General features: G+C 41.8%; 1 protein-coding gene across 9 annotated transcripts in view; it reads right to left on the reverse strand.

The window, feature by feature from the left end:
• The window catches only part of PSD3 (pleckstrin and Sec7 domain containing 3), a gene marked incomplete at its 3' end in the record, with an annotated part of 575,664 nt that overhangs the window by 37,329 nt on the left and 515,964 nt on the right, over positions 1-22,371 (reverse strand). For all 9 annotated transcript variants that reach the window (XM_082608415.1, XM_082608413.1, XM_082608414.1 and 6 more), the window contains 2 exons: positions 10,034-10,191; positions 6,769-6,913 (listed from right to left, as the gene is read on the reverse strand). In XM_082608415.1, the coding sequence (XP_082464541.1) occupies positions 6,769-6,913; positions 10,034-10,191 (303 nt within the window). The remainder of the gene's footprint in view (positions 1-6,768; positions 6,914-10,033; positions 10,192-22,371) is intronic.

Below are 22,371 nucleotides of genomic sequence, written 5' to 3' on the forward strand. Positions count from 1 at the left end.
GAGGGGGGCTATTGCTGAAAGCACCATCAGAAAGATTTTGTTTCATCATTTCACGTTTAAGACGGTTTTAAAGACCCTAAGCAGTGTTTAGTGAGCTTCAGCATAATAACCTAATTGTTTTATTGAGTACCTAGTATATGTTAACTATTTAATTCAACCCTCTAGTAAATGAATATGAAAGCTGTCTATTCTGAAAACGTGTAGCAAACAAAGTGTGGTCCAAGTTCATGCCAAGGAGTCTAGACTGCATCTTGTTGGCAAATGTGAGACAGTTAAGGTTAAGTGACATCAAAGCAATCATGTTTTAGCCAGAACTGTGCAGGATGGATTGAAGAGAAGCAAGATGAGAGGAAGGGAGATCTCCCGTGGTTCTAGGCAGGGTCTGCCAGAGTTTTCCAAGGCAGGGCATGCACCCCAGGCAAGGTGATCCACTGGGAATAATTTTTAAAATCAGCACTGAGATATAATTCACACTTTACCACACAAATCACCCATGTGAAATGTACAATTCAGAGTTTTTTTTAATATATTCACAGGGCTGTGCAACCATCACCACATTTAATTTTATGACACTTTAGATCCCCTAAAAGAGACCCTTTTGGAATAGAATCACACAACAGTTCCTTTTGTGACTGACTTCTTTTACTTAGCAAGGTTTCCAAGGTTCATCTACACTGTAGGATGTATCAGTGCTTCACTGTTTTATGGCTGAATAAAGTCCCATTGTATGGATATATCACGTTTTATTCATCCATTTATCAGCTGATGGCCATTTCCACCTTTGGCTGTTTGAATAATGCTGCTGTGAACATTCATGTAAAAATTTTTATGTGAATGTATGTTTTCATTCTCTTGTTATCAAAGTGGAGTGAAATTACTGGGTCACATGCTAACTCTATGTTTAATCATTTTATAAACCACCGAAGTGTTTTCCAAAGAAGTTGCTTCATTTTATATTCAGCAATATATGAGAGTTCTAATTTCTCCATAACCTCACCAATATATTACTTTTCATAAAAATTTTAAAAAACTTCTGGCCATCCTAATGGTATCTCATGGTTCTGATTTGTATTCCCCTAATGACTAATGATGTTCAGCACTTTTTCATGTTATATTGATAGTAAGACACGTAAAAAATATTTTATTTAAAAAATACACATATTGAAGGATATCTGCTCAAGTATTTAGTGTTGATAAGGTAAATGACCAAAAAATTAGGACACCAGTGATCTGGGTACAAGATAACAAGAGTCTGAATTAAGAGATGTGGGTAGGATATGAAAGATGTGTAGGAAGTAGAAGTGACAGGACTGAAAGTATGGCATTGAGTGGGGTGGGAAGGGTGTGGTTCTGGCCAGTGAGGGACACACTCTGAGAATGCCTTCATCCTCTGAAAGCCCTCTGTTCCCAACGTCTGCCCGTGGAGAGGGGCGTTGAGAGGGCGAGTCAGCCGGTTGACCCTGGAGCCGGACCTGGGCACCCGGAGGCTCCTCACCCAGCCCCCGCCCCCGGAATGTGTGTTCTGCTTGCCTTCCCCTTGCTAGAAGCTGCCCAAGGACGCGGCCTTGAGACAGTAAGGTGGTGTTGGGACCATCTGGACGGCCTACCTGACTGGAACCCACTTAAGGCTGCTTATGAACTTTAAGACCCTGGAGGCGGGTGCAGAGATCCACTCTGTCTCAGACGCCCAAGACAAGCCTCGTAAGTTCCCTTGCGTATTAAACCTGCCACCTACCAGTCCGGAGTGGCTGCCTCTTTCTTCGGTCTCTCCTTGCCCTCCTCATACGGGGCCAGGTTGTGAACCAACACTGCCCCACTCACCTTGTCCTTAGCACTACTGCCATGTGGTCAAAGCCCAGGATAGCACGAGGGTGAGAAGCAAACACAGAATCTCCTGTTTGCGCCTGGGTTAATCACAAGGCTGGCCCTCAGTAGTTAGCATTTAGTGATCGTCCATTGAGTCAAACTTCTACGGAACAGTGGTTGGAATTCAAAGCAGAAAACAGGACAAGATACCTGAGGAAATGACACCGTCATGAGGTACAGGTCTCCAGAGAAGTAGTGAAATGGAGGCAGGTTTTGTCACAGGGCAGGGTCTCTGGTCTGTACTGTGTATGGCAGGACACCGGTGTGTCTCAGAAACACACATATTACCCGGGACCCTGGTCCAGACCTGATCAATCGAGGCGGGGGGCCGCGGGATGAGAAATGTGCGCTTTAAATAAGTCCCCAGGTAATTCTTATGCACATTAATGTCTGAAAATGACTATTTTGATGAGTAGAAAAGGAGGTCCAGTAGATCTTGAAGACGGCCAACCATGAAATCCTAAGTTTGGAGTGCTACACCAGAAGGAGAAACAAAACTTACATTTTCATACTAGTCTTTCTACCTGCGACAGAGGAAGAAAAATGTGCCCTGGCAACATGGTCATGAAAAACAACTAGAAGAAGGCAACTCCTCCCACACAGCAGAGCTGCTCAGAAAGAACCACGCTGCTCTGACAATAATCAATTCCAATAACGACAGCTAATATGGTTTGGAGAGAAGACAAGAATAAATTAAAGAAAAGCCTGCAGATGACAGGGTGATGAACAGTGTGTCTTTAAAAGCACCAAACAATCTTCTAATTGAATGTTTAGTTTTTTCCTAACACTGTTTGACTTTTTTTCCAGCAGGGCACTCACACTGTTATACATTATTTTGTAAATTGAAAGTATCCAAGCGGTCTGGCGTTTAGGGGAGTGGCAGCCAGGCTGTGGGCATGCGGAGAAAGGAAAGACGGCCAGGCTAGAGCAGTGGCTCCCAACAGCAGGGACTGGCCCCACAGGACATTTGGCCATGTCTGGAGACATTTTTGGTTGTCACAACTGGGGGATGATACTGGCATCAAGTGTGTAGAGGCTGGGGATACTGCCCAACATCCTACAATCCACAACAAAGAACTACTCAGGCCAAAAGGTCAGCAGGGCCGAGGCTGAGAATGCCTGGGCTAAAGGAGGAGGCCTCGCCTTCAAGGCACTGGAGGCCCTGTGGGCGCATCCAGACACACCTTCCAGGTTCACTGAATGTGCAGTGTGACTCCAGCCAAGACATGCCCCAAGAGTCTCCATCTGAAACGGAGGGCACCCCAAACCCCTGCACCAGGCTGTGTGCGAACCAATGCTCTCTCCCTCTTTCTAACCTGTTCTTTATCGTGGGCTTGGTGCTACATGTTCGTTTCTAATTGTCCCATTACTCTCAAAGGTAAAGCACATTTTTCATTTTTAGTAAACAAACACGACGACCTGGGCAAACAATACAGAGCTAGTGACAGAAAGAATCTTAAAAACATTCTAGAGCTTCCCTGGTGGTGCAGTGGTTGAGAATCTGCCTGCTAATGCAGGAGACACGGGTTCGAGCCCTGGCCTGGGAGGATCCCACATGCCGCGGAGCAACTAGGCCCGTGAGCCACAACTACTGAGCCTGCGCGTCTGGAGCCTGTGCTCTGCAACAAGAGAGGCCGCGATAGTGAGAGGCCCGCGCACCGCGATGAAGAGTGGCCCCCGCTTGCCACAACTAGAGAAAGCCCTCACACAGAAACGAAGACCCAACACAGCAAAAATAAATTAATTAAAAAAAAAATGACGAGCTATGATAATTATAAAACTTGTTTAAAAAAAAAAAAAACATTCTAGACAATTTCCTCATCTTCCAGATGGAAAACTGAGGCCCACAAAGGCTCGGTGACTTACTTGTCTGGGAGGAAGTCATCGTATTCTTTTACAAAGAAATTAAATTCCCGAAAGGGTTTGGTCATCTTATGTGACACAAGAGGATGCTTCTTTCTGGTTACTACTTGCGTATTTAAAATCTTGAACCCGTCATTTTGATCCCATTACATATGTATTTTTTGAACCTCCATGTTCAAAATGAGGAAAAATATCAAAAAAGTTATGCATTCTATTTTTAATTCCAATGTAGGACATTTGTTTAAAATAAGAGATTCTGCCTTGATAAAGGTGGTATGATCCTGTGGTAAAAATATACAATAGATAAACACATTCATTTTCACGTATACGTGACTTAACTAATGTATAGCCCATACATAAATAGGATAGTAACACATTTCTCAAAGTAGAAAATAAACAGAAATGTAGGTTCTACGGTGAGGAAAGAACAAGGAAAAGCTCTCATGTTGCTCTATACTTATTAATGTTCCTCTTTAACTTCAGATCACCTTTTCCCCCGGATCTTTTATAGGAGTAGTTGTGAGAAAGACCAATCTATTGAAAGATAACAATTGGAAAATTCCTAGTGAAATTAACAGAGTAAAACTCAACTTTTGAAAGTATTTTTTGCCTCTAGTTATTCAATTGTTTTTCTCTCCTCTTACCTTATGTAATGTGGCTTACTATTTATGTCAAGTACCCAAAATTATAGTGGGGAAATGCATTTGCTTTAAGAGTTCATATTTTAGTTGGGTAGATGGAGAAGTCTGCCCACATACTTTCTGGTCATCAATAAGAGGTAAAACCTTCCTTTTCTCTTAGAATATTTATTTTCCTTGAAAGTTAAATGCCATTTTGCCTTGTAAAGTGAGCTGGCTCGGTCCTTTCTATTCCTAACAGCTTTTTCGGTAGTTAGTCTATGAACTAGACAGGAATAGCAATGTTTACGTGGGGAGCATCCAAATCATGTTAATAATAATTATGAATTTACAGAAACAAAAGAATCTCTACTGAAACCATGCCTCCTCTGTTCTCAGCACCAGCTTGTCTTTATGAACTTGGGCAGGACTCGCACACGTCCCCTCCTCCACATCCTCACTGCCTTCCATCCCCCTTAAGGATGACCAACGCGGCCGCTCCACCAACACTCCCAAAACTGCTCTCACTGTAGGACCCAGTCACCTGCTGCCACTTCACAGGAGATCTTTTTGTCCTGTTTGTACCCGATCTTTCCCCCCTTCTCTTGGCATAACATTCTCCCTGGGTTTTTTTCTTGACTAACTTGAAAACTATGGTTTCTCAAGTGTCTGTTTTGGTCTGCTTCTGAGCACTCATCGCAACATTTGGAGGTAGAAAGAGGAAAAGGACACAGGAAAGGACCCTGGGAAGATGCACCAGGAGGGAAAGCAGGAGACGATGGGGTCCCAAAAGCCAGATCAGACACCACAGTCCTCAGTGTCCAAGCCCAGGTGACAGCCCTTACTCCTCACTTCAGGGAGCACTAAGGACCATCAACATGCCCCAAACCCTTCCACTTCTGCCCTCCTCCTCTTTAACTAACTTAGTTTTCCCCTGCATTATTGAAAGCGCCTTCCTGCTTTAGTAGTTTCCTCCTCTAGTACTTTCTTCCTATCGTAACAAGAATAATTTTTAAAGCACAGATTTGATCACATTAATTTCCTGCTTATACTATTATCCTAAGGATGCTGGGAACCAGTGAAGCATCCAAAATCCTACACCTGACAAACAAGGCTTTTCATCATTTGGCATTTGCTTACCTCCACAGAGGAACGTTTCTTGCCTTTTCACAACACTCTGTACTCAAGTCACATATGATAACTTATGTGTACCTCCTGCATCCCAGTGCTTTCTCCTCTGGGCCTTTCGGACCCTCTGCTGGATCATTCTCTTTCCCACGGCACACCTACCTGCTGCTCATCCTGTGAGCTTCATGTTAGCTAGCACACCTCCTCCTTCCTCCAAGGCCAGGCCCTAACTTGCACCCCAACAGTACTCCGGACTTATCCTTCATGTACCTCTAATCAAACTGCGTTACGATTACTTGCTTGTTTATATTTGCCAATTCGATCCCAGAGACCGCCTGGGTTTCACTTGCCTTCCTATTTCCAGTGCCAAAAATAGTCTCTGAGGTACAACAGGCACGTGATACATGTTTATTAATAAATGTTCCACTCATGATGTCAGATGTGTAGAGGAGCCAGTTAATATCAAGCCTTGGTTGATTAAAGCCAGATGAAACTATTTCTACTATTGCACCAATAAGAAATTCACAAAGACATCAAAGTAGCTTCCAAAATCCTTAACTAATCAATGGCAATCGCAGCACAGCAGACAGGTTTAAAATTGGCAAACGTGGCTTCTATGCAATGTCTCAGAACAGAGTTTTAAGTAAGAAAGGAACACGATAAAATGTGGTCTTTAGAGAGATCCCTCCTACAAAAGGAGAGCAGCTCATGTGCATACATCTGAAGAGAGTTCTAGCATGCTTTGTCTGGATCAGCTGGGAGAATCACCAGGGTTCACTTAGATCCTCCCTGAGAGGCAGGGAAGGCTCTGCCCTACTGCACTGTGAATAGTGGATCCCTGGGAATATTTTTATGTACTCAGCATCAGATACAGTCTGGGATACGGGAAAAGCTCAATAAAATAAGAAGTTACATGAATGAATGAAAGAAAAGCTTGTTTCCAAGCCATGATATCTAACATCAGCCAGTTATTTTAAAAATATGCACTGTTAGTAAAAACAAAAATCAAAAATAAAAAATGAGCCTGGAATGACTAAGTAGTAAACTAATATAAATTTTAGAAACTCAAATTCAAAGTATGTGTCCTACCAACCTTGACTCAATTGTGTCAGCTTCCCACATGAAGTGTAAAAGCCAGCACACTGCATTTTGCCCCACTTGTACAACACTGTCCTCCAGGGCAAGGTCTCATCCCTGCCCCCAAAATATGGAGTATTATTCAAATACAAATATTAAGAAGATTATTTTACAAAGTGCTTTTTCCCAAGGTCAAAGCACGATCAAAATGACTAACCTGAGACAATTTTGTAGTGGTGGCAGGCAGAAGTGGACGACTAAACTTCTTCTGAGATCCGATGGCTGCTGGAAATGGTGGTGCAGAAAATACAGCTGCAACACAATTAATTTTGTTTATCCACCCTTGCATTTCCTCTGGACTCCTATGAGAAACAGATAAATTTATGTTAGGGTATTTCTGTATCTAAGTGCATCACATCTTGCCCACTGCTCATTACTGATCTAAAATAGCATATAAAATCATTTATTCTTCTTGGTACAAATAATCCCTGACAAAACTGCATTGGAGACTAACATTTTCAAAAGCAATCACCATGGCAATGAAAGGCCCTGGAACCTAGGATCATCACAGTGTAAGGCTATGATTATCCCCCAAGGATACAGAAGGAAATGAAGCAAAATCACTTCGCAATAAATATTTACTAACCCCCCTACTTTCTATTTGATACTAGGCTAGGTCAAAAATTAATTTAAAAATTAACTCATGTCTTCCAATCACATAATTTGATTTTAAAATGCAACTGTGGGATAAACTGATAGAGGGAATGTAAAAGGATATATACACCCCCTTTGGAAAGTAGTTTGGACAGTTTCTTAAAAACTATAAACTATAAATTTATTATACAACCCAGCAATTCTATTTCTAGGTGTACACTCAAGGGAGATAAAAACATATAGGCACTAAAAGATTTGTATGTGAATGTTCATAGCAGCACTATTTATAAGCATCAAAAAGGAGAAATACTCTAAATGTCCATCAACTAGTGAATGAACAAACAAAACATGGTCTAGGGCTTCCCTGGTGGCACACTGATTAAGAATCTGCCTGCCAATGCAGGGGACACGGGTTCGAGCCCTGGTCCAGGAAGATCCCACATGCCACGGAGCAGCTAAGCCCGTGCGCCACAACTACTGAGCCTGCGTGCCACAACTACTGAAGCCCGTGCCCCTAGAGCTGTGCTCTGCAACAAGAGAAGCCACCGCAATGAGAAGCCCGCGCACCACCGTGAAGAGTAGCCCCCGCTCGCCACAACTAGAGAAAGCCCGTGGGCAGCAACGAAGACCCAACGCAACCAAAAATAAAAATAAATAAAATTAAAAACAAAACAAAAACAAAACCACGGTCTACATCTGTACAGTGGAATACCACGCAGCAGCAAAGGTATGGAGTGCTGAGGCAGGTTACAGCATGGATGACCCCAAAACTTCATACTGAGTTAAAGAAAAGCCCATGTATTCTGTGACTGCATTTATATGGAAAATCCAGAAAAGGCAATACAAAGAGGACACTAGTGGTGTCTGGGCTGTGGGTGAGAATGGCACAGGGGATTGGGGTGGGGTGATGAAAGTGTTCCAAAACCGGAGTGTGTTGCACAGTTCTGCAAATTTGCTAAACATCATTGTACACTTAAAAGTATGTACAGTATACCTCAGTAGGACATAAAAAAAGCCACCTGAGAGGGTGTGGAAACCTCCTGATGTCAGTAGCATACTTTTAACTTATATGTCATGTTTGCAGAGCCCAGTACTGAGAGCGCTTGTGAACTCATAAATCAATGGAAGAAATAGTCCTGAACTAGGTGAGATACCCACCATGTATATAATCGATAAAAAGATGGAGGACAAGAAGTCAGCCCATCTAAAAATCATTTCCTGTACTGATTACTCTGAAAGCTACCACCCTAAGCTGACATCACACCCAGGTGTCACCCTCATCGTGCCCTGCATGCCTCTCTGACCCGTGTGCCTCTCCAACCTGTTATTTCAGTCGACTGATTTCTGCATCGATCCCACGTGGAGTAATTAGCTCTCCTTAGTTACCGTATCCAGCATTTTAGACATTGAAAAACAATAATGCTGGGGAACAGAATAACGTGGGGGACCTTTATGACTAATGGCTGTGATTACACATCTGGCTGTGGCTCCCTTGTGCTGCTAGCCATCTCCCACACCAAAAACTCCTGTGTGACTTGGGTTTCCTTACAACTTCCTCCTCACCCGATGTCAGCAATCTCATGCCTTTGCGAGCTCAGCATCCCCAAATCACCAGAGTACCTGGTTCTTGTTCTCATTTCCTCTGCTAGTCTTCCACTGTTTTGATCAGCAGGCCTGCAGATACCTGTGTTTACTCTATTGATGTCAAATTTAATGCCAGTGCCTAATGCAGCCAGTTGGTAGTGTTGTGTTGAGGGTGGTTCTGAAGTCAAGCTCAGGCTGTAAAAGGCATGCCATGAATAATGAACACTGCCTGCCACGGACACTGAGGCTGTGTGTGCTGTTCAAAGTCCTGTTCCAGAGGCTCAGTTCTAAACATCCAAAGTGTCTTACTTCATAAATCCAGAATTCTCCACGTGGAGTGTTCCATGTTTAATCTAAAGGCTGTCACAGACCCCTTACTAAACTGGCACTCCATCCCACTTCCTTGCCCACAATATGATTTTGTCTTTTCCTTCTAGTTTAATCACAAACTATTAGGGCTCAAAAGGAGAGAGAAGAGAGAGAGAGCAAAATGAAAATCGACACTTCTTGAACAGCCTCTGTGTGCCAGGCACTGTGTGAGGCTCTTTACATGCTTCATCTCATCTGCTTCCACAAGAACCCTGAGAAATAAACATTATTAACATTATTATTATCATTATCTACACTAGCCACCAGCTGAGGTTCAAAGAGGTTAAATTTACAGGCTAGGACGAAGAGTTAGGAAACGGTAATCTGAATCCAGGTCTATTTTATTTTATTTCATTTTTTTGCGGTACACGGGCCTCTCACTGTTGTGGACTCCCCCGTTGCGGAGCACAGGCTCCGGACGCGCAGGCTCAGCGGCCATGGCTCACGGGCCCAGCCGCTCCGCGGCATGTGGGATCTTCCCGGACCGGGGCACGAACCCGTGTCCCCTGCATCGGCAGGTGGACTCTCAACCACTGCACCACCAGGGAAGCCCTAAATCCAGGTCTATTTTACTCACTGTGTGATAGAACTTGCATACTAACACCCTTGTATTTTATTTACGAGGGTATTACAGTCTAGAGGTGGTAAGTGGTTGACAAAGGGTCACAGGGCTACTTTGCAGCAAACAAAAAGCTTGCCCTAGGGTTTCTATTTCGTATTCTAGTCTTCTTAGACAGTTGTCTCTCTACTGCAACCAGTTACTGACTTTGACTCCAGCTCGAACAGTTTCCCCTGCAGATCCCGAGTCTATTTCTCGGTGTAAAGTGGTGCCCTGCAAACTAAAACACCAAACCAAACCAACCAGCGAAACCTACTGGGCTTGAAAAAGCAAGACCCTCCAATCAGCAGTCTTCAGCTTGAGCACATTGGGTTTCTTCTCGTAGTCCGTGGCCCGGGACGCCAGTGCGTGGTGCACACTCACAGCGTTTTTCAGGTCCTCTTCCGACAGGGCCTTCTCTGGCTTATATTCGTCCTGTGGGCAGATACGAAGAAAGCAAAGACATGTTCAGACTTCATCTTCTCTTTTTAAAATCTAAGACTATCAGAAAAATTTTAGAGAATCCATGAAGGTGCATGAAAAAAGTGAAATGAATGGTGGTAGAAACAACTCCTTGCTACTTCATAAATGTCATAAAAAATCCTGTTCTTTGAAAAGTATGCTCAGAATGAGAAAATACACATTTACCAAAGGGGCACTTTTGAAAAAGCTGGTATATAATAATTAAAGAGCTAAGGAAGGTCAAAGACAAAATATCTATCACACATGTTTTATAGTGATTTGAAATGAAGCTAGGTCTAATAGGGTGATTTGGTTTCAGGAGCTAAAGGACATATGCGAAAGCCCCCAGGACGCATCAGCAGAACTGTACTGATGGTGAAAACCCATGCCACTGTGTTTGCTCAAAAGATACTACATTTCCCTGATACTTTCTTTTGAGGCAAATATTATTAAAAGAAAAATGAACAGTAAAATAAAACAATATCTCCAGCTGTTCTCTGAAAGAAAAGAGGAAAATCGGTTTAATCTTAAATCAGGAGAAAGCTTAGCTCTATTATCATAAATTTGAAAAATGGGTAAAATTACATAAAAAGGAGGGTGTCATGGATAGATGCAGTTTTATCTTTGGGCATGATACAGACACAATTCATAGAATTTATACAGGTTCTTTTGTATGGCTTCCTTCCACAACTTCCTTCCAAACATAACTAAAAAAAATCCCAACTAGTAGAAAAATAAGAATTTAAAACAAATGTGATATTACTATTATTATTATATCTAGTAGTTTCCTTGGGTCCATAAGAATAAAAAAGGCCTGAAAACTAATGTCAATATAGTAGACATTACAAAGTGTTGTAGGAGATGTTTTTTAGTTTTTAGATGTTTAAGTTCCTCTCCCCACTTCCCATATTTTATCAGACTTGATGCTAAATAAACTTGCACTTCTTCTGTAAAGAACACACACACACACACACACACACACACACACATAAAAGTCCTCACCTTCTAATTAGTACTAAAAGCCTAAAGGAAGACACTGTCTATTCTGTTATCACAGTCTGGTTTTACAAATTTTCAAAATGATAATTACACTCTCCCATACCTCCTCCTCCCTTCCCCCTGGCCCCAGCACAAATCGAGCTCTTCAGAGGTACTCTTGTCATAGATTCAAAGTGAGTCAGAAATAAACAGCAGCTGCTGATCCTTAGTGATCACTGTCAGTGACAGTGCTGAGACAAAGGTGGGAAAACCTGATACTCAGTAAATGCCAACAGCAATATAAAAATTACACAATTTATAATACTAAATGATAAAATTGCTACTTTAAGATTGCTACAGCTCAATTTTCTTAAGCCTCAGAGATTAAGAACTGCTGTCGACAATAACCATTTTCCAGAGAAGTATGAGGAATAAAGGAGAATTATTTTAAAATCTTAAAATAAATACAATATATTTACATGTATCTGTTCTACAATTCCCACTAATGCATAAAACTATAATCTAGCTATGTTTTGGGGTCTTGTCTTTTCTACATGGGATTTTTCTTAGTGATTTAGCATTCCCAAACTTCACAGATCTCCTTCCAGGGGAATTGTTCTTAGAGCAGGAGTATCAGCTAGAGGCAGCATGACAACAAAGTCCCCCCGGCCTCAGAATTAGACTGCAATAGAGCCCTGCATGGCTGGCCATGAGCTCAGCTTACCCACTTAGCTCCAGATAGGAATCTGAGGTGGATGAATTATGGGGAGTGGGGATAAGTGATCAGGGACAAAACTGTCTTCAGAGAGTTTATATACACTAAGTCCATTTCCATACATACTGATCTCTAACACACCTGATATTTGAGTTTGCACAGAGATCAGCCTAGAAATTTGCATGCACTGTTTTTTGATATTCCAGGTCCATAATTTGGGTTCTTATCTTAATTCTTTCTCACTAGTTTCTTTTGGATAATTTTTTGTTGTTTGAATTTAAAATGATTATTTTTATTTTTCATATTTCTTCTTTAATTAAGAATTTAAGACTATAATTTTTCCTCTGAGTACAAGTTACACATAGCTTGGGAATGAAGAGTATTTTTTCATTGTTCTCTAGATGATTTGTAGTTTTATTTTTTTCTCTCTTTTTCAATCTTAGTCATGTCAAAAAATGTTTCTCAAATTTAAAGCACCTAAAGTTTTTAGTTACTTATCATTATATATTTCCAATTTTACTGGTTTGTGACCAGAGAATGTGGTCTGTAAAATCTATTTTATTTACTTAAAATTTGCTAAGGTTAATTTCTCAAGGTTTTCCAACAACTTGTTTAGTTTTTGTTATTGTTCCATGGACATAAAAAAAGTTATTCTCTGGGCTTCCCTGGTGGCACAGTGGTTGAGAGTCTGCCTGCCGATGCAGGGGACACGGGTTTGTGCCCCGGTCTGGGAAGATCCCACATGACACGGAGCGGCTAGGCCCGTGAGCCATGGCCGCTGAGCCTGTGCGTCCGGAGCCTGTGCTCCGCAATGGGAGAGGCCACAACAGTGAGAGGCCCGTGTACTGCAAAAAAAAAAAGTTATTCTCTGAGGGATGAGTGTGTATTTATATTCAAGTTTATTGATTCAGTTCCTCTATGTTCTTACAGTATTTTTCTACCATGTTCTGTGTGCTATTTATTATTTTAAAATGTTCTTCTTTATCCACGTTAGTGCTTACTTACATAAGATGGAAACTTAAAAGGCTCTTTTCTCCCACCAAATGCTCTACTTCTCTGTATCAACAAGACTTTTAAAATAGTTTCACTTCTCTCCCTACCCTTCCCATTAATCCTAAATTTTGATAAAAGTTTAGTATGTTTTATTCTGTAGTCTTATTAAAATTATCTTGTATTATGTATTTTCTGTTTCAAGAAATCCTATTTTGCACTTATATTACATATTCCCTGAATCTCTCCTTATTCTTTTAGATTTAACTGTGTCCATGTTTCATTGCTCACCTACTTTCTATCTTTTCTCCATCTTGAGGTCTCTTTTCTCGTCCCTTTGTTATTTTCTCTTCTTGCAAATACTTTTCTCAGGTGGGTGATGTCCTCCAGTCCTTACTTTCAAGTGTCTCTTGCTTTCTTGCTCAGGTGGAGAACTGAGTATGGAGCTTTGGGCTGCAGTCTTTTCCCACTCAGTACTCTGCAGATGCTATTCTGTCTTCTAGCTTCCAGTTTTACTAAAGTCCAACACCAGTCTGATTCTCTTTTGCTTTTCTTGTATTTTCTGTCAGGAATCTCATAGGGTTTTATTTTTATCCTTAGAATTTAGGAATTTTTGCTCGGCCATGCCCAAACATTCTCATCTATCTGGTCTGGAACTAAAAAAAATCCCACCCTAGTTCTCCCTTATATGATCACTCACTTGTACTGCTGACAGCTGCTAAAGACAACCAACCCAGCTATGCAGATGTGTGCCACCCAGATGTATGGTCTCCAGCTATGGCTGCACCCAGTGCCGACTGACAATGCTTTCACTCCTCCACGATAACCCCTCTGGTCCATTCTGCCAAGCGTCCACAATTCTCATCAACACCCCTATCCCACGACAAAGATGGTTAAGAGCACAGGTGCCTGGGGTTAGACCCATCTCTTCAAATGTCTAGCTCTGATATGGTACTTAACATTTCCATGACCATAGGCAGGTTATTTAAACTCATTAAACTTCATTTTCTTTGACTGAGGAGTAGTGATAATACTTTACTCATAGAGCTGTAGGATGAAATTAAATGAGATACTATTTTTTAAAAACTCGAAATAATGCTCACAGCAGACAGTAAGCACTTAGATGTTAGCGGATATAATCCCTAATAATAATTTTTAGTAGCATATAGCTTGAACTTGTATGTTATAAGGTCAAACTTGTAAATGTCAAACTTTCTGCTTACATGTCCTGTAAATGCAAATTTTGTGACCACCTTTATCCTCTTTCCTCTTTACACAGAGGAGTCCTGCTCAAGGCTAATCCTGTACCCCAGGATCAACCTCCACCAACCCTTCCTAGGATCTTATTGCGTTGGTTATTATCCTTCCACTATATTTTAAATCATTCGTTATCTACAGGCTTCTTCCCCACAGCCTATAAATACCCTCAAGGTCTCTCTATTATTTGTAAGATAATAGTCCCTCCTGAATATTGCTTTCTCCTAGCTGTCACCTCTGTCACCTCTCTCTTTTCCTTTATATAAAATGAGTTAGGAGTCCACATTAACTACTTTTATACATTAATTTCCAGTTTACCCTTTAACCCACTGGAACCTGGAGTCCATTTCTACACTTCATTGAAACTGCTCTGGCAAAGGTCAGCAATGACCTCCTAAATGCAAAATTTAATAGATTCTTTTAAGTTTTCGTCTTATAGCACTAAAGGAAGTCAACAATACTCTTGAAATTCTTCCATGGCTTCTTACAATTCTCTCCTGGTTTCTCCCCTATACTCTGACCATGACTCTGCTATCTCCTCTTTAGCCTGTTTGTCAGCTGTCAGTTCTGCCACTGGCCTTCATCCTTTCTCATCCCATAAATGCGCCTTGGGATGATTACGACTACAGCTGACGCTTGAACAACGCATGGGTTGGGGCAAGTGAAGATCCACATATAACTTATAGTCTGCCTTCCATTTATGAAGTTCCTCCCTAACCTCTGTTCCTCTGTATCCACAGTTCTCCGTGAGTGAATTCAACCTCCTATGAATCATGTAGTATGTAGTGCATTACTATTGAAGAATCTGCTGACAAGTGAACCTGTGCAGCTCAGACTTGTGTTGTTCAAGGGTCAACTCTACTCTTATCAGTTGAAGTCCCACCTATATCATGATGCCTAACAAGCTGCTGCAGATGAATAAGAAACCCAAGACCAATCCTTAGCTATTAATATTGGAGGACTTAGAACTTTGGAGCACCTACACATATTCTTGGAGCATATTCTCTCTGCTGATATTTTCCTTTAAAACCAAGTTTAAAGGATGACATTCTTAGACCTCTCTAAAAGTGCGAAGAATTTTAAAATGCAACATTTATTATAGCTCTAAGTAAAAGTGAACAGTAATTATCAACTTGAAAGAATTGCACCATGGTTTCTGAAGAGGACTCTAAGACAGTTTCCTAAACTCTGAGGTACCTAACATTGGAAGGAAAATACTGCACAGGCCAAAAATGGACGATAAGATCTATTTAATTAGGATAAAATCAAAGTCTAGGAATTTTAAGTCTAACATGGGCTTCCACTCTTTTAGTTGATAGTAATATTATTTTACCATTAAAAAAAAGGCAAAATATAAACACAACATGTTTGGCATTCTGAATTCCTACTAGAAAATGTAGCTCCAAGTCCATTCAAAAAATGAGCAAAACGCAGGGTAGATTGGAAAAATTAGAGTTGACGATTGAATAAAAAGAAAAGACTTTATCCTACAGAGTTCATTCTGACATCTTTATTTTTCACTACTTAAAGTTGAAGATGGTGCTTAAATGACAGTATTGGGAAGGAGGAAATAAGGGATAAATTATTGTAATCAAACCATTTCAAACCTAAGACTCTTGCTGTGCAAACTAAATGAGAAAAGAGAGTAAGGTAAATTCAATCAAGAAGTTCTGTAAGAAAAGAAAATGCTCTATGACACCTAATTACTATCTATTTTCTCAAACAAATGAAGGGTGAAAATGATGCCTAAAAACATGTTACTCTCCTCTGTGTTCACTGCAATCTGTCTTTTTATCTAGGATGATTCATCGGAGCACTCTACCACCCTAATAAGCACCAAGAATTTGATTTCACAATGCTATTTATTTTAAATTCATTTAAAGCATGAAACGAAAAGCTTTCTTCTTTTTCTTAAGAAGCTTAATTAAATGTCTTGTGAAGTTGGATCATAACACACAGATCATCTACATAGGTACAAATAATTGGTTGGCATCAAGTCTGAAAATCTGTACCCTCAGGTGAATATAAAGTCCAATTTGGAAAGTGACCAAATCTAAACTGAAATTCATCAATGTCAATTAAAAATGCTCAGATTCCAGTTTTCAAAGTATAAGGCACAATTGCTATACCTAATTAAAACAATTTAAAACAAAGCTGAAATAGTCTTGATTTCCACTGAGCGAATATAGATGGGAAAACTGAGGACATCCTTAGAGGCTATGAGGATTTAATAAAAATGTCAGTAATTAAAATAAACTGGATCCTAAACTGTCCATTAATTCTTGATTTTAAAAAGGGCATTAAAAGCATTTTTCATAATTTGATGATTATCTTTTTTAAAAATTGAGTATTTCTGGTTAGGTATCTTTCTAAAAATTATTCAGCTTCATTTTCCTTTTACCAGGGAGCTCAGAGTGCGCTGTATTCCCATAAATCTGGGAGCAAGACATAATAGGAAATCCAATGAAGGCATGTTTCAGCCCATCACTCACATAATCAGATATTTGAAAATCACTTATTCACAGAATGTTAAAGCTGAAAGGAGCCTAAAGGATCATTTCAACTAATTTTCTCATGTTAGGTAAACAATTTTAAAGTCAGAAAAATATGTCCTATATTTCTGTAAGGAGAATTAAGAAAGAATAAGCCAGTTAAAGTCAAAGGATTATGTTTGTTTATATTAGTTTGTTCGGTTACAGTGGACATGGCGCCGTCTCCATGTTGTGATGATGGGCCGGACTTTCCTTGTTAGCACGGGAACCCGTCATGGTCCACATACAGAGGGAGCACTTAAGGACACAGTAGGACTTGAAGGACTTGAAATGCTTTCTCAGTCAGGCCTCAGACTTCAGTGAGACACAGGACATTTTCTAGGACAAATCTGGTGAGTGAACCAGGAAGCTAGGATCTATCTTTTTAATGACTACACAGCTGAACTGGAAGAGAATTAGGGCAGACAGACAACCATGAGTAGCCCTTAGAAAAAGACTACAGGATTCCATGACTCAGTATCTGAAGAAACTTAAGAGCTCTTAACATTTTTAAGCAGGAAAAACATCTTATCACCCTTCCATACTACTTCCATATGTCTAACTAACATAATGATCAGGGTTTTGATTGATAGGAGGCTACTCCTGCTCTCCTCTCAGTTCCAGGCTCACTAACGTTCTCTTAAAGCTGCACTCGGCACTGTCTGGACCACGTGAAGTGTCTGCCCATCACTCACCCACCACCACTCAGTTCAGAGCCCTGGAGACCAAGTTAGCATCTAATTCATATGTTTTCTGCTACGACTTTCACATGATTGGTATGGGTATAATATTTACTGCCAGGAAGGGAGGGAGAGAGGGAGACAGAGAGGGAGAGAAGGGCACTGCTTAGGGACCCAAGTAGCAAACAGGAAAAGAGGTTTGAGTTCTGGACCTATCTTACACTCGAATAACTTGGAAGAAGCCACAAAATACTGCAGCGCCTCTTCATGTGGGAACAAAACAACTCATAGGAATAAACTAGTTTCTGTTTGCTAGACCCCTGAATGAGAATTGTGTTTTTTGGGTTTTTTTTTGCGGTTCGCGGGCCTCTCACTGTTGTGGCCTCTCCCGTTGCGGAGCACAGGTTCCAGATGAGCAGGCTCAGCAGCCATGGCTAACGGGCCCAGCCGCTCTGAGGCATGTGGGATCTTCCCAGACCGGGGCACGAACCCGTGTCCTCTGCATTGGCAGGCGGACTCTCAACCACTGCGCCACCAGGGAAGCCCGAGAATTGTGTTTTTAAACAGAAACCTTCAGAGCACAGCCTATGTGTCTTAAAATCCAGAGACCAGGTGTTTCCAGTTGCAATTTTTTTTTTTTTTTTTTTTTCTTTTTGCGGTATGCGGGCCTCTCACTGCTGCGGCCTCTCCCGTTGCGGAGCACAGGCTCCGGACGCGCAGGCCCAGCGGCCATGGCTCACGGGCCCAGCCGCTCCGCGGCATATGGGATCCTCCCAGACCGGGGCACGAACCCGTATCCCCTGCATCGGCAGGCGGACTCTCAACCACTGCACCACCAGGGAGGCTCTGCAATTTTTTTTTTATGAATTGAGAGTCTTAAAAAATTATGATTATGTCCTAAATATACCTTGTATAATGGCTACATTGCTCTGCTGAACTGGGTCATTCATTTAACTTATAACTAATGAAAACTTTGATATGATCATTATTTTCCTAAGGCGTCAAAACCTAGTTAACTTTTGTTTTCTGCACTTTCCATTGTTTCAGAGAATGAGAGAGGGTCCACGTGGTCTCTTCAGTGTGTGACAGGGCACCGAGCCAGCAGTTTCACAAAAGGAAATACAAATGCCCTGAGCACACAGGGAAGCTTTCTGCTATCAGGGGCCCAGGCCAGGATCAGCCAGCTCCTGGCACTTGGTATTTGACACATCAGCCCAGGCTGCCATCATCACAGTCTGGGAGGCCTGGTCTTCAGTACTTCCTTCTGCCTGGTCCAGGCTCACTCTATTGTTGCCACCTATACTTCAAACACTGCAACAAACAAACAAACAACTCCCCTTCCAATCCAAAAACCTTATAGGCAGGTGGAACAAATCTCAGTAATCGAAAGAAAGAATGGAAGATTTTGCATCGAGGACATTGAGTTCCCAGTATTCTATGACAGGAAACGAAATTTTTAGCTAACAAACATTTTTTAACATTTGAAAGACATGGTAAAGGCAAATATATTCAGGTCTGAGTACCTATTTTCTAGACTCTAGAGATAAAAGACATTAGAATATTCTCCAGAGCCTGGTGTGGAGAATACGATCATCAAGTAATTCACGGCCACGCACTAACCAGCCACCCGCACCCATCTCTCTTAACCATTCCATCAGTCACCTGACAATTTATTTTAAGCATAACATAGTTAACTTTTGTTACAACCAGACCTGTAACAAAAATATCATCATAAAGATTACCAAAAAATACTTTCAAGAAAAAGGCAGAGACTAGCAGTGTCAGACACAAAGCCTTTGACTGAAACCGACAGAGAACTTCTGAAGCTGTGTGACAGCAAAGGCTTATCTCAGCATTTGCCAGCAGATGACTCACTGTCGGTTAAAAAAAGGATATAAAGCTGATATCTGAATGTCGACAATGATGGATCTTCACCACCAAAAATTTAATCATTTTATCATCAATCCATAGCAATTTCAAAATTTCAAAGCATATATAAACTGTGTTATATTGAAATGATATTAGACTCCTCTGCCACAAAGGCTTTATATTCCAATAATAATAATTAACTCTCCATCAGGTAATGTGTTTCCCAATCCTGGGCTCAGGGGCACTGCAAGTACCGAAACCAAACAAGGACAGGAGTGCCTTCCTGCCCCGCTGGAAAACAGAGCCACTCACTCCACCGCAGGTGCCTCGCGGTGCCCTGCCCAAGAGTTCTCAGAGACTGCAGCCCGCTACCCGCACAGCGGTATTCCCTTTTCACTGATGCTTTCCCAGCTCACCCATATCCTTGGTTTATCTCATGTCACTAGCCATTCACTGCCTAAGACTTGTCTCTCACCCACCACCGTAAGCCCAAGCTCTTTTTGGGGGTAGAGACCAAGTTTATTCCTCCCAAGATGACATTTTGTAAATGGTTCTGACATTACTATTGCAATTCTCTATGGATTTCCTTTCTGCTTGAAAGTTAGAGGCAAATGTGATTAAGTAACATTAAGCGAGGGGGCCAGAAAAGGAAATGAGGTGGTCATGAGGAAGGCTGTGTATTAACCTGGAGAAGCAAAACAAGAGCTCAGGATAATGTCAGAAACTGTCCAAGAGATGGAAAGAGAGAAAAGGACTTATTTTACTTGAGGGAGAAATCAATAACAGGAGAGAAAAGAGGTTCAGTAGAAATGAGCTAGACACGGGGGATCCATTCTTTGCAGAAGTCATGGAAGGGGGCTATCAGGCAGGGGGTGGGGGGTGATCAGAGAGGAGCCTCCTGGAAGCAGCTGTCTGTACACCCTCTGCCTGTGTCTTCAACTCATTCCACTGGCTTCCATGTCCGCCACTCCACTGGAGCTGCTTCATCAATAACTTCCTTGATGCTGAATTCAAGTGTGACTTTCCAATTCCTATCTTACTTTACCTCTTTACAACATGGAACGTTTCTGCCATCTCTTGAAGTCTGTAGCAGCTCCCCCCCGCCGGCCCCCACTGTCCCCCTGGGTCTGGTCACACTGCATTCCTCGCAGGGCACATATGAAATGTCTGTGTCCCACTTGTCCTACCCTCCGTCTACTCCTCACTCCACAGCCTCTGAGTGACATCATCTACTCTCATGTTTTTTTGATGACTCTCCAGGCTCCCTCTTCAGCTCCGGATCTGAATATCTATAATTGTTTGTTGGACATGCCCATTTATTATTCCACAGACACCTTGAATTCAACACCACAAACTGAACTGTCCAGTCAGACTGTGTTTCCCCCTTCCTGTGACCCCTACCATCGTCAAGCTAGTCTGGTCTCTATGTCTGAGTGACACCACCCTCAATCCATACTCCATCCTATCACCAGACTGATCTTTCTAAAATATAAATCTGATTATGTCACACCCCATTAAAAACGCTTGACAGTCCCACGCTGCTCTCAGAGCTCAACTCCTAAGCCTGGTTTTCTGGGCTCTGCAGTCTGGTCTGGACACCCTTTATGCTCCACTGAGCCCACAGCTCCCTGGATGTGCTATGGTCTCTCACAGCTGGGTATCCATACATGTTCCTCCCTGTCTAAATCCTCCATGTGACTTCCATTTGTCTTTTAAGTGTAGGTGTAGACATCACTTCCTTCATGAATTCTTCCATGATCTTCTCTGCTCTTCCTGAGGCTCAGCTAACTGTCCTTCCAAAGTGTTTCCATAGCACACTTCCCTCTTTGTAGCACATACTAAATGGCATTGAAATGGCTTTTTATTTGTTGATCTCTTCAGACAGAGCATATGCTCCTTTAGGGACTCTATTTTGCTCTCAGTCAGATCTGCAGTGCACAGCATTCTGAAAAACTGCCAGAGTCCTAACCTAATAGATACATTCAGATAGATACTGATTTGCTTCCCATGATGGTCCTTTGTGTCAGGATGGTAGTTTGTTAACCTAAGTTCGGCTGATAATAGATGCTTGGGTTACTTTTAAGTGCCAATCTGGGAATCATGAAATGACTGAAATGTTGACATTTCCTTTACCACGTTTTCTGGGAACAATAAGGGAGAATATCTGAAAGTGGGTCTGGATTAGAAAATCTTAAAAGGTTAGTTACACTAATTATGGAAGGTGATTAGAGATAGTCTCATATTCCAACAGAGGAGAGGCTGCCGTCAGGAGACTGCTATCTGAGACAGGTTAACCCTCAGTCCTGACCAAAGCAGGAAGCTACCTGTAGGAAAGAAGTTATTGCATACTTGCTTCATATTAGACAAAAGTTAATTGAATCTGGTTGAGGTGGGAAAAGAAACATTTCTCCAAAATCACTTGTTTTAAACTTCTAGTATTTAAGAAAGTCATGGGCCTCCCTGGTGGCGCAGTGGTTGAGAGTCCGCCTGCCGATGCAGGGGATACGGGTTCGTGCCCCGGTCTGGGAGGATCCCATATGCCGCGGAGCGGCTGGGCCCGTGAGCCATGGCCGCTGGGCCTGCGCATCCGGAGCCTGTGCTCCGCAACGGGAGAGGCCACAACAGTGAGAGGCCCGCATACCGCAAAAAGAAAAAAAAAAAAAAAAAAAAAGAAAGTCATAAAATAGAGCTTTAGTGTTTATACAAGGATGGTCTAATGGAAAAAATACTAGCATGGCTCCTACCACCCTTCACAATCCCGAGGAGGTTAACCAACCTCTGAGCCTCAGCTTCTTAATTAAAAAAATGGGAACTATATCCTCCTATGAAGTTGTGGAGCTCAAATATAAAAAGTATCCTAAAAACTGTATCACACTAACAAACCCATGTTATTTCTGGCTGAATGATCACTCAAGTAAGTTGGCTCAATAAGTCTGCCAGCCCCTTCCTAACTTTGTGAGGTGGGATGCTCTGATCTGGGATGATGATTCTCTTAGATACAAAGCAATGCCCTGTAAGGATGTGTATCTGTGTGTGTGTGTGTGTGTGTGTGTGTGTGTGTGTGTTCAGCAGGCATGCAACAGAGAGGGTTGTAAGCACACAGGCAGGGTTATGAACTTTAGAGGCATGAGAT

Source organism: Mesoplodon mirus (genome assembly GCF_964341445.2).
Source record: "Mesoplodon mirus genome assembly, chromosome: 20".
NCBI classification, from domain to species: Eukaryota; Metazoa; Chordata; class Mammalia; order Artiodactyla; family Ziphiidae; genus Mesoplodon; species Mesoplodon mirus.